This window comes from Phacochoerus africanus, chromosome 5, assembly GCF_016906955.1.
Source record: "Phacochoerus africanus isolate WHEZ1 chromosome 5, ROS_Pafr_v1, whole genome shotgun sequence".
Classification (NCBI taxonomy): domain Eukaryota; kingdom Metazoa; phylum Chordata; class Mammalia; order Artiodactyla; family Suidae; genus Phacochoerus; species Phacochoerus africanus.
In genome coordinates, this window is record NC_062548.1 from 75,403,112 (window position 1) to 75,420,323 (window position 17,212).

Here is a 17,212-nt window from a genome sequence, read left to right on the forward strand (position 1 = left end):
TAGCCTCTGGTTCATGCAATCTCTTTGATTAGTAGCAGGAGCTAAAATAATAGTAGTAACAGAGAACACAGAGACTTTTTTTTTATTAAAAAAAAAAAAGCAAGGAGGGGCATCGTTCTTCATAAATATTAACAGGTGTCTCCGAGTAACCCTACAAGGTAAGTGCTGTCATTAGCCCTATTTCACAGACGACAGAGATGAAGCACAGGGCAGTCACACGGCTGGGTGGCAGGGCAGCGGCGATCACATGCTCATTTGGAAAACGCACGTGACTGGATGGGACTACGCCTCCCCTCCCCCACAAGCTTCCGGATACAGCCCGGCCTGCCAGGGGCTGGGTCCTGGACAGTTCTGTGGATGGCTCTGACCCTGACAAGCCTGCCCCCTCAGCCAGGAACATGAACTTGAAGCCCCCATGACAGAGACCTTGAGTGGGGGTAGGAAGATCCACATGTGTCTTTCCACATACACACACAGGTACGTGCACACAGGTTGTGCCCGTGTTTACCAGCCCAGATCCTAATGTACACACACATACACACGTTCCCCCATCACCCCTGCCCTGCTCACTTTAATAGGTGCCACTAAGGCAGCAGCAGAGCATTGCAGAAGAACCACCAGGCCAGGAACCTTGTTCTGCCTCTAACCAGCTGGGTGCCTTTGGGGCAGGTTGTTAACCGCTCTTGGTCTGAATGGCCTCATCTCCAAAACAGGCAGATGTCAGGCCTCACCAACTCTAGCTTTCTGGCTTTCTTTTCCTATGAATTTATGACTAAGAGCCCTGGTGCCTGCACTTAAGCTGCTTACAAACTAACAGAAGGAAATGAGACCACCCCTAAAACAGATGCACGTTCTCCAGGAAAAGGGATCAGGGCAGGGTTAGGGCCTGGTGGAGAGGAGCCTGGCTCAGCCATGACCTCAGAGAGTCAGCAAAATAGAAGAAAGCGGAGGGGCATTTGGGATGGGGGAGCAAAAGCCTCATTCCCCTTGTGTAACCTCAGCACCATCTCTGACATCAAACACCTCCAAAACCAGCAGGAGGCAAGGGGCCAGCTGGGCCTGTAAACACATCTGGGGAGTCTAAGCCGCTCCTAGTGGGTCCTGCAGGCCTGTGAGCATCTTAAACACGAGGGAAGCACATGACAGGAACCTCAGCGTGAACGTGAGGCAGACCCAGGCATTACACAGGAGGGGGCTGCAGGGCTTCCCACCACCCTTTGGATGTATCAGGTGGGGGAGCCATGACTGGGAACTCATAAGGTACCATCAAGGTCAAGTCAACAGCCTAGTGTGATTCAAGTAGAAAATTTTCTCAGCGTGGGCTGTACCCAAACTCTAACCAGTCTGATGACCCAACACCAGAAACAGACTGATCCTAACCATGACCTTGACCCTAACTTCAGACTCACCCCTCATCCTGCCCTCAGACAGGCCCCAACCTGGCCTTGGACTCTGACCCTGACCCACCCTAACCCCAGCTCCACCTTGACCTCTAATTTTTACAGTGGTGTCCCAGGTAAGAGCTGATCCCAAGAGTACAAGGCCAAGTTTAGTCCATCCGTGCTGCCCTGGAAAGACACAAGACCACACCACGCTGGTGTGGGTTGTGTCCAGCAGTTACGTCCAGCAGGCCCCTTTACAATGGCAGAGGGCCAGCAAGAGAGAAGGCTGAGGAGGGAGAGCTTACCTATTTCCTCAATGGTGTATTCTTTATCCTGAAACACCACGCGGTCCGTCCGGTACACGGGGGCCTTGACCCTGTGCTGCTGGCAGAACAGGTGGAGAAGCTGGGAGGGACGGAGCTGATCCCTCCACTGGTTGGGTCCAGAGCTGAGGGCCAAACACAAGACAAAGATGAGATGAGATGCTATAGGACACTGATGAGGGCAGTGGGGCACGCGGTATCGCCCACCCTTCACTTTGACCGTGGGCAGCCTGGGTGATTGCTCATCGTGATTGGGGAGCCTATTGCACATCCCAAGAAACGGAGGCCCAGGGACAGAGAACTTCTTTATATACACGTGGAATTGGAATGGAAATGTTTCCAATTTCCAGATTTGGAGAATCAGACCCCAAATGGACCCAAGTTGGCAGGAAGTGGGGGGCTGAGTTCACCTTAGGGCCCAGGGGGCCTATGTCCCACTGTCTCTCTTCTCCTTTCCCTCTGGGGCCCTCGGCGGCGCCCTCAGGAGAACTGGATTAAACAACAGGATGAAGAGCCGGGTTCTGAGAGTCGGACAAGCAGGTTCAAATCCTCCTGCCACCACTGACAGGCCTGGGCCTCAGTTTCCTTACCTAGGAAGTGGGCACAAGCCCTGGACTGACTGAGTAAGAGAGAGTCTGTGATGTGCTGGGCCCAGGCTGGCCCACAGTCGGCCCTCGGCCCTCAGGGGCTGGGTCCCTGTTGAAGAAGCAGCCAGCACCCTGCACCTACACGCAATAGGTCTGGGGGAGGCCGCAGCGAGCCCCAAACTTGGACAGCAGCCTGTTCTCCAGGTCGATGACCGTCTCCCCGATCTTTTCATCCTTGGAGAGGAGGTCGTAGTCATAGAGGGTGATCTTCAGGTCCTTCTCCAGAGGCAGAGTGCAGGTCAGCTCGAACATCCTGCGGGAGTGGGAGTAGGCGGTTGTCAGAACAATGCAGGCTCCTGGGGGTCACCAGACACAGCGGGAACTCAAGGGAGAACAAGGCTGGAGCAGCGGCTTGAGAGCCATCCCTGGCCTCCTCCTCTCCACCTTTCCCAGGAGCCGCCGCTGTCCACCCTCCTCAGGCTTCCTATAGCTCATATAGCACACCACCCACGGCACTGGGTGCCAGGCTTGTCTGTGTGTGTGTGTATGTGTATTTTACTCTGAGCTGGGCATACAGCAGGTACCCGCTTGATGGACCACAAAATGCTGGAATAGGCTATTAAAAAAGAAGTTTCCCAAAATCACAGCCATAAAGAACAGATTTGTGATTACCATGCGGAGAGATAGATTGGGAGCTCGGGATTAGCACAGGCAAACTAGTTATATTTGGGATGAATAAACAACAAGGTCCTGAGAGTTCCCGTTGTGGCTCAGTGGTAACAAACACAACTAGTATCCACGAGGATGCTGGTTCGATCTCTGGCCTCACTCAGTGGGTTAAAGAGCCAGCATTGCCATGCGTTGTGGTGTAGATCACAGACTCGGCTTGGATCTGGTGTTGCAGTGGTTGTGATGTAGGCCGGCAGTTGTAGCTCCGATTCAACTCCTAGCCTGGGAACCTCCATATGTCACGGGAGCAGCTCTTAAAAAACAAAAACAAAAACACCGCGCAGCACAGGGAAATCTAGTCAATATCCTGTCATAAACCACAATGGAAAAGAATATGAAAACGTATATATGTAGCAGAAATTAACACAGCATTGTAAATCAACTATATTTCAACACAACTTTTTAAAAATGAAAATTTTAAAAAATATGAAGTTTCCACCAAGACACACAGAGACAAAAGATGTGGAGCTCCTGCTAGCAGAGCTCTGGGATTTCTCAAGGGCCTGGGCTGGGATCCACTCTCAGGACTCTCGGGGGCAGGACCCGCACTGCGGGAGTGGGGCAGAGAGAGGATGGGTGAGACATCTTTGGAGAGCTGAGGATCTGCCGTGCCTGAGACCCCCACCTTCCACGGAGGTCAAGAATGAAAGTGTTGTCCCTTCCCCTCTGAAACAAGTTCCCTGCAGGAGGGAGACACAAGCCTGGCACCTGAGTCGTGGTCAGGGAAGCTGGTGGCAGACAGGAGGGGTGGGGGTGGGTTCTGGAGGAGCTGTGCTCCTCTCCTGGCTGGACCCAGAACCACAGTGCTTCCTGCAGAGCGGAGGGGGGCTGCTCTGAAGTCCGCCCCCCACCCCCGGCAGCTGGGGCTCCAACAGGGAGAGACGGTGGGGAGGCCTGTCTGAGAACAGGTGGGGGGATCAGCTAAAAGGACACAGCACCTGTCACATCCCAGGAGCCATGTTAGGAGGTCTTGGGGGTGGGAGGTGGGGCCTCTGGAAAGCACCCACAAGAAAGCAAACATCTGAGAGTGTCCAGATGAGGTGAAGCCAGCACTTGAGCTGGGCCTCTCCTGTCACACGGGCTCCTCAGTCCTGGCCCTGTGTGGGTCAGGAACCGCAGGGTCTGGTCAGAGGGGGCGGGGGCGGGGGACGCTGGGAAAAGTCCCTCCTCCACTACGCACACACTCCCAAGGTGTACATGCTGTGCCCAAGGTGGGCCCAGCTGGAAGAGGGAACCGCTACCCTGCCGCCACCCATGTACTCCTGATGACACACAAACGCCCCTTCTGGTCACCAGCGCGAGACAGTGGGCTCACGGCAAAGTGCACTGTCTGCACGCGAGCAGGCAAGTTGCCACTTGGGGAATGATAATGGTCACCCCACAGAATAAACGTTGACAGGATCCAGGCAGATGAAAAGAACGTTGTATTTGATCATGTCCCAAGCCTTGTACCCCTCGACACATGAGTTATAGGAACAAAGAGTTTCTGCTGTGGACTGAGGGAGGCTTGACACCCAAGGCAGACCAGGAGCCATGATTTGCAGGACAGGGAGAGGGAGAGGTGATTTTCCACACTTGCTCCCCCACCTCGCCCTGGGCTCTGTGGGCTCACATCAGCCTGGGCCCTGTGCCCGCCACTGGGACTCACCAAACAGGGTCCTTCTCTTCCACCCACCATCTTCCCTGCAGCCCTTCCCTCCAGTTAGTTCCCAGGTGGTGGTGGCTCCTCACTGGCTGGGACTGTTTCCCCTTCAAAACTGGCCTGTCCCAGGCTGGCTGGGTCTCTCTGCAGGGCTGAGGGACCACAACTGACTTGATAGACACCGACACAGGAGTCCAGGGTGTTGCCTGACAATATGGGTACCTCCCTTCTCAGTTCTAGAGAAAAAGTGGCAAACCTCCATCGAGATTCTCCTTTCTGGAGCTCCTGCTGCAGTGCAGCGGAAACAAACCTGACTAGTATCCATGAGGGTGTGGGTTTGATCCCTGGCCTCACTTAGTGGGTTGGGGATCCAGCGTTGCTGTGAGCTGTGGTGTAGGTTGCAGACGAGGCTCGGATCCCACGTTGCTGTGGCTATGGCTTTGGCTGGCATCTGCAGCTCTGATTCGAACCCTAGCCTGGGAACTTCCATATGTCATAGGTAGAGCCCTAAAAAGCCAAAAAAAAAAAAAAAAGATTCTCTTTTCTCTGCCCTAAGTAAGCTCTCATCCAAACAGCAAGCAAGTCAGGATGCCTGGAGCTATTCCTGTGCAATGGGCACTGATTCTTCCTTCCCCTGTTCTTAGACTTCAGCAAGCACTTTACTGTCCTAAGTCCATCTCCTTCCTCTATTTGCCAGAGATGAACGTGCAGCAATAAAAGAGAATAATTATTAAATGAAATAGGAATCCTGGATTAGACCCTGCAACAGTAAAAGGACATTAATAGAAAAATTGGCAAAGTCATAATAAAATCTAGGGCTTAGTTATTAGCAATGCACCAAGAGCAATTTCTTAACTTTGATACATGTACCATGTTAGGTAAGAGGTTAATGTGGGGGTATACGGAAATGGTACTTTTTTTTTGTCTTTTTGTCTTTTTATCCTTTTAGGGCCGCACCGTGGCACATGGAGATTCCCAGGCTAGGGGTCTAATCGGAGCTGTAGCCACCGGCCTACACCACAGCCACAGCAACACGGGATCTGAGCAGCGTCTGTGACCTACACCACAGCTCTCGGCAACACCAGATCCTTTACCCACTGAGTGAGGCCAAGGGTCAAACCCGCAACCTCATGGCTCTTAGTCAGATTCGCTAACCACTGAGCCGCGACGGGAACTCTGATACTACCTTTTTAATTTTGCTGTAAACCTAAAATGATTCCAAAGTAGAGTGAATAGGATGGACTGGGAGTTTGGGGTTAGTAGATACAAACTATCGCATTTAGAATAGATAAGCAGGAGTTCCCACTGTGGCTCAGCAGGAAAGAACCTGACTTAGTACTCATGAGGATGCAGGTTTGATTCCTGCCCTTGCTCAGTGGGTTAAGGATCCGGCGTTGCCGTGAGCTGTGGTGTAGGTTGCAGACATGGCTCAGATCCCACGTTGCTGTGGCTGTGGTATAGGCCAGCAGCTGTAGCTCCAATTTGGCCCCTAGCCTGGGAACTTGCATGTGTATAGCACCGGGAACTATATCCAATTTCTTGGGATAGACCATGATGGAAGATAATATAAGAAAGGGATCATATATATATATACACATCATCTATACACATACATATATACACATACATCTATGACTGGGTCATTTGCTATACAGCAGAAATGGGCACAACCTTGTAAATCAACTGTATTTTTAAAAAGTCTAAAAAAATAAAATTATTCCAAAGTAAAAGTTGATCTAAAGAAAAGAGAATAATTAGCAAATGTATGCTCTGAGTTTCCACTTAGATTTCTGATCTTCGAGGTAATTGTTTAACTAGGAGCTCCTGCCAGGACTCAAGCCTTTGGCCAAAGGCAGAGCTAGCTGGAGTTAGGCACCCATAGACAGGCAAGATTTAGGAATACAGCTTTGCCTAGGGAGACGGGCGCCCACCTTTCTCCCGCTGGGCTGCAGGTTATCCGGACCAGCACCTCCAACCTCAAGACTCAAACTTACTTTCCAAACACAGGCTCCAGGGTGCAGGGGATGTAGTTGTCTTGGTCGCTCACCGATTTCTTCCCTATGGAGATCTTGATGTAAGGATCACACTGGAGGGGGAGGCAGAAACACTCATTGAAATCACGTTCCAACCACATCTCTGGGTCTTCTTCATTGCTCTGCCTCCCCACCAGCAAGAAGCTGCCATCTTGCCAGGCCAGCAGGCCTCATCCAGCACACGACCCACGACGTGGGCTTCTGGCAGTAGCAACAGGGTGCCTAAGTCCTCCTCCCTCCCAATCCACTGCCACACTGGTGTGGCGGGCTAGGCCCATATCCTCAGAAATACACCAGTTTGTATTATACGTGGGATGAGCCAGGCTGGGCTCCTCTCAGTGACTCCAGAGAGAAAGGGAGAGAGATGGCCAGGATTTTTCAGCCCCACTCAGCCTCCTATAAGCAGCAGCTTCCCCTCAACTAGCTTTAGGGGCAGCCAGGGCCAAAGAGCCCATGGCACCAGGAAGGCTCGAAGTCCATAAAGTGACCGTGGACCACAACCACTTTTTGGAGGCTGTCAGTGGCACCTGGGCTGGGATGGCTCCATTCTGCCCTGTGACCTCCCAGCAGGACAAAGGCAGCTTTCTCACCTTGAACAGCAGGGCTCCAGGGACAGGATGCCAGGCCCCTACCCACAACCTGGGACACAGGCGAGGCCTACACCCTTCTAAGGGGCCAAGAGAGGACCCGAGCCCCGTACCTCTGAACCCCAACTGTCCCCCGCCCCCACCGCACCTCTTCCCTCTTTCTCTCCCCAACTTTACTCTGTCCCTCCCCCAGCTCCTCCCCCAGCTCCCGACTCCTGCCCTCCTTCCATCCCCTTCTTCCCTCAAGGTCAAGACTAGAGCAAGTGAGGTACTTGCCTCAGGCACAATGAAGGGAAGGACAAAAATGCTTAGTAACCAATATAAACAATATGTCAATGTGATATTTTCAAAATTAAAACCGATACCAGGAGTCCATGACGAACAAAATAACAAAGTTTTAAAGCGAGATCAGCGTGACTGATTTTTCCTTGTGCCTGAGGCTCCATCACGGCCAGGTCAGCAAGGTCACCGGCCCGTCCCCTCCTCCTCCTTCTTTCCTTCCTTTCCACGGCTGGGCCCGTCCCCTCCTCCTCCTTCTTTCCTTCCTTTCCACGGCTGAAAGCCTCACAAAGTCCCATCCCAGCTACACCTTCAATATCCCTTCTCCTTATGACTCATTCGTGTGCTGAACCTACACTAAACAGTCTGTTCCCAAACCTTTGCCAAGGTTTTCTTTTGGCCTTTTGTTTTTTGTGGGGGTTTTTTTGCCAAGGTTTTTTTTTTTTTTCTTTTTAGGGCTGCACTGGCGGCAAATGGAGGTTCTCAGGCGAAGGGTCGAGTCAGAACTACAGCTGTCGGCCTACGCCACAGCCACAGCAACGCTGGATCCTCCACCCACTGAGCAAGGCCAGTGATTGAACCCACATCCTTATGGATGTTAGTCAGGTTCATTTCCGCTGAGCCCCAATGGGAACTCCCTTGCCAAGATTTTTGACTCCTAAAATACTGTTTTCTTCTCGCTCCCAGCCTATCAAAACTCCATTGACCCTTGGGAGTTCCCTAGCAGCCTAGCAGTTGAGGACTTGGCATTGTCACTGCTGTGGCTCAGGTCACTGCTGTGGCGCTGGTTCAGTTCCTAGCCTGGGAACTTCTACATGCCTCGGGCACTGCAAAAAAAAGAAAAGAAAAAGAAAAAAGCTCCATCAGTCCTTAAGAATTGTATTTCTTCTAGGAAGTCTTTCCATTATTCCAAGGTCTTGTGCTGACTAGCCTTTTCTGACCTCCTAGAGCACTGGCCCTTGATAGAACTCCAATGCAGTCATATCTCTGTTTATACATGTTTGCCTGGTACCCCCACTTACTCTGAACTCCCCAGGGCACAGATTATATCCAACTTCTGCAGCGTATTTGTACCCCAGCCTGCTCTTTATTATGGAGGAGGGGAGAGCTCTAGGGATGTTACCTTCCCATTGGGGTCCTTGGGCTGCAGGCCAAATGCTCGGATGATGTAGATGCGGACCAGGCACTCCTGGGGCTCCTGGGAGGCCAGCTGGTGGAACTGTCTTGGAGGCATGGGAATGGCAGGGTCTTCTGGGAGGGGATAAATTTTGAAGAGGCCCTGAAAAGAAAGGGGTCAACTTTCATTTTCAACATCATTGTCACCAACACCATCGCCACTATGTCCGTCTCTGCCAGAGTCATCACCACTGTGATTCCAAGTTCAATGCTATCTCATCACCCCCATCAGATCCTGCATCAGCATCATCACCGTCACTGTCACCACCTCCATCACCCACATGGTTGCCAGTGTCAGCACTAGGGTCATGATTGATACGACAACAATGCCTCTGCCCCCACCCCCATCACTTACTGCTGCTGCTCCACGGTCTTGCCCCCCCCCCCCACCGGGTAGGGGACATGTCCTCATGGACTTACCTTAAATTCCCCAATGACAGATGGGTCTTCCATCTCCTCCTGAGTCTTGCCCCGGTAGAGCTTGAAGGTGTTACAAAAGTCAGACAGGCCCTCAAAAGCCTTCACATTCTCCAGCGGGGTATCATAGACCTGCCACATGGGGGGACAAGAGAAGGGGGCAAGGGAAAGAGATAAAAAAGAGGGAGAGGAAAAAAAAAAAGAGGACCATGACAGTGTTTGAGTGAAAGAAGAGACAGAGAAGAAAATGAGGGCAAAGGAGAAAAGCAAAGTAGAGGAATAAAGGCCCAAAGGAGGGCAGGTGGGAGAGGAGGGGGTAATAGAGGTGGAAAAGGAAAGAACAAAGGCAGAGATAAAAAGGATGCAGACGGTAGAGATAAAATAGATTTTAAAAAAGAAGGGAGACAAACAGGAGAAGGGAATAAGAGGGGAAGACATTTGTTCAGTGCCATCGGAAAATAGAGTTTTTTGATGAATTCAGTATTCCAGCCAGGAGGATCATCACATACATGGGTGATGTGTTTTTTTTAAGATAATAAGATCACAGTCAAACAAGTAAATGAAAAATTAACAGACTTCTTATTTGAAGATTAAGACAGAACTCTTGGAGGTCCCATTGTGGCTCAGGGGGTTAAGGAATCTGACTAGGAACCATGAGGTTGTGGGTTCGATCCCTGGCCTCGCTCAGTGGATTAAGGATCCAGAGTGCCGTGAGCTGTGGTGTAGGTTGCAGACGTGGCTCGGATCCCACATTGCTGTGGCTGCGGCATAGGCTGGCAGCTACAGCTGCTATTAGACTCCTAGCCTGGGAATCTCCATATGCCGCAGGTGTGGCCCTACAAAAGACAAAAAAAAAGACAGAACTCTAGAAAATTCACAAGTCAGCATTTCAAGCAAAATGCTTACCATCCAAACAGCAGTAGACCTGGCTAAGTATAACTCCTGAGTATCACTTTAAATGGTGAACTCAAGAGAGTTCCCTTGTGGCCTGGTGGTTAAGGACCTGGCATTGTCACTGCTGTGGCGTGGGTTCAGTCCCTGGCCTGGGAACTTCTGCATGCGGTGGGCACAGCCAAAAATAAATAAATAAATAATAGTAATAATAAAATGTAAACTCAATGTAGTTATTTCTTTCCTCTCAAATAGCCAATTAATTTTTCCCGTCAGAGCAGCGCTTAGATTTAAATGAAGCAGTAGTTTTCCATTATAGAAGACAAAAAATACCTAATTAATAGTGAAATCAACCTACCTTAATATACATGCTAAATTGGTTATATCTGAAACTAACCTGCAAGATACAGCTGGCCCTCCACATCTGCAAGTTCCTGGTCCATGGATTCAACACCAAATCCACAGGCAGGCAACCCCTGGATACTTAGGACCGACTGTCCTTCACGTAAGTTCCTTTCTCCTCTTGCTAAACCGTATTTCTCATTTAGGCCAAGGTCTAATTCTGTCTCTTCCAAGAAACTATTAATTATGCAAGTGATATAGGTTTACTTATAAAAATTAGGAAATGTAAGTAGATATAAAGCACATATTCTTCTTGCCTTGAATGCTGACTCTCCAAAATAACAACTAATTATTTGGTTAACATTTGGTATATTTTGAATAGTTTCTTGCTATATTTATATAGTTGAATCATTTCAATTAAAGACCAATTCTTGGAGTTGTCAATACTACCATTTTCTCTTTTCTATTTATTTCTGCTTCTAGTATTTTCTTCTTCTTACTAATTTTAAGGGTTTTTTTTTTCCTTTTAACTTCTTCAGTGGAAGTTTTATTTACTTTGCTTGCTCTTTTCTGATAAGAAAAACACTGATTGTTAGGAAACCGACTCTACTTATACTGCCTTAGCATTGCCCCCCCTTGTTTTGATGTATAGTGTTTTTGGTTTTGGTTTTTGGCATACCACATTATAGTTTTATTTTTTGATCTAAGAGCTAGATGTGTAGTTTTCGTTCTTTTGTTTTAATTAACATGAGTTTTTAGGGCTATAAACTTCCTCTGAATACTGTTTTAACTGTAACCTGTAAGTTCTAACATGTAGTATTTTATCCTTGCTTCCCAGATATTCTGCAACTGCTTTTCTATTTCTCTTTCACCAAGAATTAAGAGATAGTTGTTGGCTTTTTAATTTTCCAGAAAGAAGCTTTTTGGATTTTTGATCTTGTCATTAATTTCTAATGTTATGGCATCAGAAAACATTGTCAGTGGTATTGGCACTTTTTGAATTTTCTTAAGATTTCTTCGTGGCCTGTCACATGGTCCACTTTTGTGAATGTGCCACGGGGGTGTCTCTATTTTCAAGCTACCAGGTTCAATCAGATTAGTAATTACTCCAGTCTTATCTATCGTCTCATACGTTTGTCCCTTGATCTGACATGAACTGAGAAGAGTGATTTAAAATCTCCCCCACCTACCAATCTATTTCTATGTCTTCTAACTCCTGTAGCTTCTGTTTTGCAAATACTGATGTGCTACTTAGCACATAGATATTCTCACGGCCATCACATCTTGGAATGGCACCATTTAGCATTCTCAAGTGTCAGTCTTTGTCTTACTTAATTTGAGGGACTTGAGGATGCTCTCATGTAACATTAAGATTAAAACTTCTGTTTCTTTTCATTTGCATTTGCCTGACACACATCTTCCCACTCTTTTGGCCTCAACCACTACGAATGTCTCTATTTAAGAGTAGATTTTGAGGAGTTCCTGTCGTGGCGCAGTGGTTAACGAACCCAACTAGGAACCATGTGGTTGCGGGTTCGATCCCTGGCCTTGTTCAGTGGGTTGCTCAGGGGGTTAAGGATCCAGCATTGCCTTGAGCTGTGGTGTGGATCACATATGCGGCTCAGATCCCACGTTGCTGTGGCTCTGGTGTAGGCCGGTGGCTACAGCTCCAATTCGACCCCTAGCCTGGGAGCCTCCATATGCTGTGGGAGCGGCCCTAGAAAAGGCAAAAAGAAAAAAGAGTAGATTTTGCTTTGAGATCTGATTAAAATTTGTACTTAATAAGTGATTGACATGACATGTACTGATATGACAAATATGTTTGGTCTGGTTTTACATTTGTATTCCATTTACATAGAACTATAGTGTATTTATATTCTATTTCCTAGTTTCATGGTTTTTAAATTTTTTTTTTAAATCTTTCCATGGTCTCCTCTGTCTGTGTGTGTGTGTTTAGTTTTTCTGAGAGCTAGGATGACCTGAGTTTATGTTCTAATATTATGATATCTTCAGGGACAGAATTTATGGATTCCCCCCTATAGCGATGATAAAATAATCAAATTTTATCCTCCTCCCTCTCCCTCAACTTGTTTTAGACAATATTGTCTATCTTAATATTTACATTGGTGCTGTTTGCTTACAACTTGCTTACGTGTCTATTATTTGATTTGCCCATTTTAAATAACATCTGTCAATTCTACTTATTCTACAATATGGCTATCAGGCTTCTTACTCCATATTTCATCCTCTTATCTGCCTTTGCTTAATTTTTGTTAGTTTTATTATTTCTGCATTTTCAGTATACATGTTTATGTTCTGTCCAGTTACCCTAACCTCCTATTTGCTTCCATCTTAGGCCTAAGGTAAAATACGACCACAACCAGTCTTCTTCTTGTGGTTTTCTCAGTCCTATCTGAGTTGAGAGAGCTCCTAGATGAGCTCTTATTCATCCTTAGGGGTGTCTCAAAACAGGCCCCTGGGAGCCATACTACCTGAGTCCTGAAGGCATATACTCGTGTGTCTGTAGCCTTTTCGCTTGAAGGGCAGCTTGGCTGAAGGTCAAGTCCTTGGGTCACCCTTTCTTTCCTTGATGATCTTACACATGGTGCTTTATTGTCTTGGGCTATTAAATGTTGCAGAGAAAGTGAAGCCACTTCGAGTTCTTTCCTCTTCTAAATTATTGAATTTGTTGTGAGGAGAGAAAGTAGGACTGCCCAAAGAATTCTTTCTCTCTAAAGTCCAATACCTACACTAGGGTACATCCCAGGGTTGACTGATCTGGGTCTGTTTTCCCTGGCACACAGCAGACCTTCTAATACACATGTTCAAGTATCCTTTCATTCCTGTAAAGTTCTCTTAAACTGTGAACTGTTTATTTGTTTTATTTCACTGTTTTGGTTGTTTTCTTTGGAGACTCCAATTACATAAGTGTTGGATCTCCTTTCCCTGACTACTACATCTGTCATTTTCCCTTTATTCTTTTGTAGCTCTTTCTTTATTTCCATTTTATCCTGTCCTCTATGCCCTTTTCTGTGTTTTCCAATGTGGCCTTTCTGCCTTGTGCTCCTTCCAATGCCATGTTTTCTGCTCCTACTTTCCTGAATCCCACTGGGTCACATTTCACCCCTTCTCATCTCATCATTCCTTGGGTTCTTTTACTTCTGCTTGCACTCTGACTGCACCATGTCTAAAAAGTCAACAGCAAAATCTTTCATCTCATCTGCTCTTTGGCAAAAAATTTCTGGTGGTCATCTATCCTCTCCTTTTGGGCAAGTTTTGCTTTATATTTTCTGAGGTTTTCTCATTGTATTTTTAAATGAATGCTGTGCTATATCTTTTATTATTACCTGTCACTAACTGTGTTGAATTTTCCTAGACCAGCTATTTCCTTTGTTCCCATGACAGAAGCAGATGGTTCCCTACAAATAAATATAGCTCATGTGAGTGATTCTTGTGTGGCTCCACCTCCTGTATTTCTCTGAACCAAACCAGGTCTAAAAGGCTTTTGTCACCAGCCTGAACCTGTCTCCAAAGTCCCCATGTCCACTGAGGTGAACTAGGGATGTAACTTTTACATTTAACAGTGAAACCTCAATCTCACGACTTAGATTTTTTTAACTCTTTATTACGAAATTTTTCAAGCATACACAAAAGTTAAGAAAATAGATAGTAAGTCCCCGTGAATCCATAACCTGTCTTAAATAGTTATCAATATGCTCTTATTAGGAGGTGTGGTGTTTTCTGAGCTTTGCTACCACTGTGACCTTTCATCATTTTCATGCATCTTCTCTTCATTTACTGCTGAATGGCTTCTACCCAATCTCAGTTGCCTTTGGACAGCCCTTACATGTATTTTGGAGTCTGCGGGTTTTATTTGTTTCCAACTTTTACTGAAAATGAAGTTTGTGGGTTTGAATGATTTCCAAAAGCAAAAGGGAAAAATGCTGACTTATGCAGCCATGTTCATACTGGAAGTCCCAATAAAATACTTTTTAAATTTCCAAGTGGTTGGTCTTTTTGTTTAAACTTTTGTTATTAATTTCTCATTTTATTGCATTTAAATCTGTCTTGTATGATTTCTGCTTTTGGTAACTTATTACTAAACTAATATGTGATCAAATTTTGTAAGTGTTCTCTGAGCATTAGGAAAAGCGTATTCTCTATTTTTTAATTACTTTTATTCTCTATTTTAAAGCCACTCTTGATGTAGTTTAGAAAACATTTACCCTGTTATTCAGATCTTTTATTTCCTTTTCTATCAATTGCCTATCTCATCTGTCCAGGAGAGAGGTACGTGAAAATCCTCACTGCAACTTTAATGTCTGTCATTTCATCCTTTCATTTGTGTGAAGTATTACTTTATATATTCCTGTCCATTTTTGCTTTAAGGATTTCTCAGCTTTATTTGTTGTATGCCTTAATGTTTGGGAGTTTTTGCATTAAGATATACATCTTTTATTTATACAAAATACTCCATTTTGTCTCCTTTGTTTTTTACTTTAGATTCTATCTGTTTCGCTTTGGTTTGTACTTACTTCATTTTGTTTGCCAAAATATTTAGCTTTTGAGCTCATTCTCTTGTTGTATTGTCTTATATTGTAAGTTGTATTGTCTTAGATGTGTCTTTTAAAGACAGGTGTAGGGAGTTAGGGGTTAGTTAGATGCAAACTATTACATTTAGAATGGATAAGCAATGAGATCCCACTGTACAGCCCAGGGAACTATATAGACTCTCTTGGGATAGACCATGATGGAAGAGAATATAAGAAACGGAGTGTGTGTGTGTGTGTGTGTGTGTGTGTGTCACTGAGTACTTTGCTATACAGCAGAAATTGGCAAAACACTGTAAATCAACTATGCCTTAGTAGAAAATAAAGATGGTGTAATGAATTTTGACTTTTGATGTCATCTAAGAGTTCTTATCACTTCATAAAAGAATAATCCATTTTTATTTATTAGAAAAACTAGTATTTATTCTTTCCCTATTGTGTCTATGATTTCTGTTTTTTCTATGCTTTCTTGCTGTATCTTTTATTTTCTATCTTTTGCTATTGAGAGTATGAGTTGTCTTTTTCCCCTCTGATAGTGATTTCCAAAATATAGTTTCATTTTTTTTCTCCATCCACTGTGTCTCCATTCTCTCCCTAATGCTACAGACTATTTTTCAAAGACCCATTGTTAGTGGCGGTTCTCTTCTATTTACCAGTCCTTAAAGGACCAGTGTTCCTTCCAGGTCTGTTTCCCCCTGCCTCCAGAAACAGGTTGAATGCATTTTGTTTTTAGACAGCCCATTTTCACTTGGAAACTGTCAGAGATCGCCTCAGAGAGGTCAGGCTGGTGGGCTGGGTGCCAATTTAGCATCCGGCATCTGAGGAAGCGGCAAGGGTGCCAGGGCCATGGGCCACCCTGGCAGGAGTCCTCATTCTTACTTGGCTTTTTGCATTTTCTGGCAAGGCCACAGTACCACATGCCAGACTTAATGTGTCGGGCCTTCTTCCTGGTACACAAATAGTTCTGTCTCTTTGCCCAGCCTTACACACCCACCTACCAAGTCAACAAAGACCTGGCTTCCTGGGGAGGCTTGAGCCTTGGGAGCCACCACTACCATCTAAGGCCTCATATCGGACCCTCCATGTCTCCAGGTACAGTCACGCGGGGGCCCCAATGTTTCAGAGGCAGCTCCTGCCACCTTGTGAGAGAGATCACTTTCCAGAGTGTCCACCAAAGGCCTTCAGCCAGAGTCACCTGAAAGGCCAGGCCACGCACTACTCCAACTAGCCTCCAGCTCCACTTCGTCCCTTCCTTAGGGGAGCCCTTTGGGCTTTTCTCATATGTCCGACAGCGTTTTCTTTTTCTTCTTTTCTTTTTAGGGCCGCACCTGCAGCATATGGAAGTTCCCAGGCTAGGAGTTGAATCAGAGATGCAGGCTGCCGGCCTACACCACGGCCATAGCAATACTGCATCTGAGCCGCATCTGCAACCTCCACTGCAGGTCATGGCAACACCAGATCCTTAACCCACTGAACAAGGCCAGGGATCTAACCCTCATCCTCACAGAAACTACATTGGGTCCTTAACCCGCTGAGCCACAGTGGGAACTCCACGTCCATCAGCCTTTGTCCCCTCTTGCTCTCAACATGGGCTGCCCAATTTAGCAAGTGAAAATACAGGACACTCAGGCAAATTCAAATTTCAGATAAACAACAACTAATTGTTAGATAAGTATATCCCATGCAATATTTAAAGCATATGTGCACTAAAATATTATTGATTATCCAGCTGAAATTCAGTGTAACCCAGCAACCTGAATTTCACCTGGCAACCCACTCCGGGGCCCTACACAATTCCTTTGGTGAGTAATTTTCAGTCACCTCTGGTTATCTTTTTGAAAAGTAGTCTACTTTTTAAAAGTATAACTATATTTGTGGAATTTCCTCAAAATACCAGAATTTGGCTGACTCATCCCTGGTTTTGTGTTGTTTTTTTGAGCTTTGGGGTTTTTTTCCACAGAAACAGAATTTACCATATTTTTATATGTGCTGGGTATTTTCCCTCCCAGTTGCAGTGGTGGGGGGAATCAGAGGGACATTCTCACGTGGACTTTTATTTTTCTTTTAATGGAAAAATGTCCTTATAGAAAAGTTCAAATAACTAAAAGAGACAGAATGGTATAACAAATCCCTAAGTACCCATCACCAAGCTTTAACCATTTTCAGTATTTTGCAATTTCATTAATGTTTTGGGAGTTTGTTTGTTTTGTTTTGTTTGCTTTTTAGGGCCACACGTGCAGCATATGGAAGTTCCCCAGCTAGGGGTCAAATCAG

The 17,212-nt window shown here is 46.2% G+C and overlaps 1 protein-coding gene across 16 annotated transcripts in view; it reads right to left on the reverse strand.

Annotated features, from left to right (window-relative positions):
• DYSF (dysferlin) overlaps positions 1–17,212 on the reverse strand; it is a 228,349-nt gene that overhangs the window by 21,457 nt on the left and 189,680 nt on the right. For all 16 annotated transcript variants that reach the window (XM_047781803.1, XM_047781796.1, XM_047781799.1 and 13 more), the window contains 5 exons: positions 9,159–9,287; positions 8,686–8,841; positions 6,658–6,749; positions 2,435–2,605; positions 1,688–1,830 (listed from right to left, as the gene is read on the reverse strand). In XM_047781803.1, the coding sequence (XP_047637759.1) occupies positions 1,688–1,830; positions 2,435–2,605; positions 6,658–6,749; positions 8,686–8,841; positions 9,159–9,287 (691 nt within the window). The remainder of the gene's footprint in view (positions 1–1,687; positions 1,831–2,434; positions 2,606–6,657; positions 6,750–8,685; positions 8,842–9,158; positions 9,288–17,212) is intronic.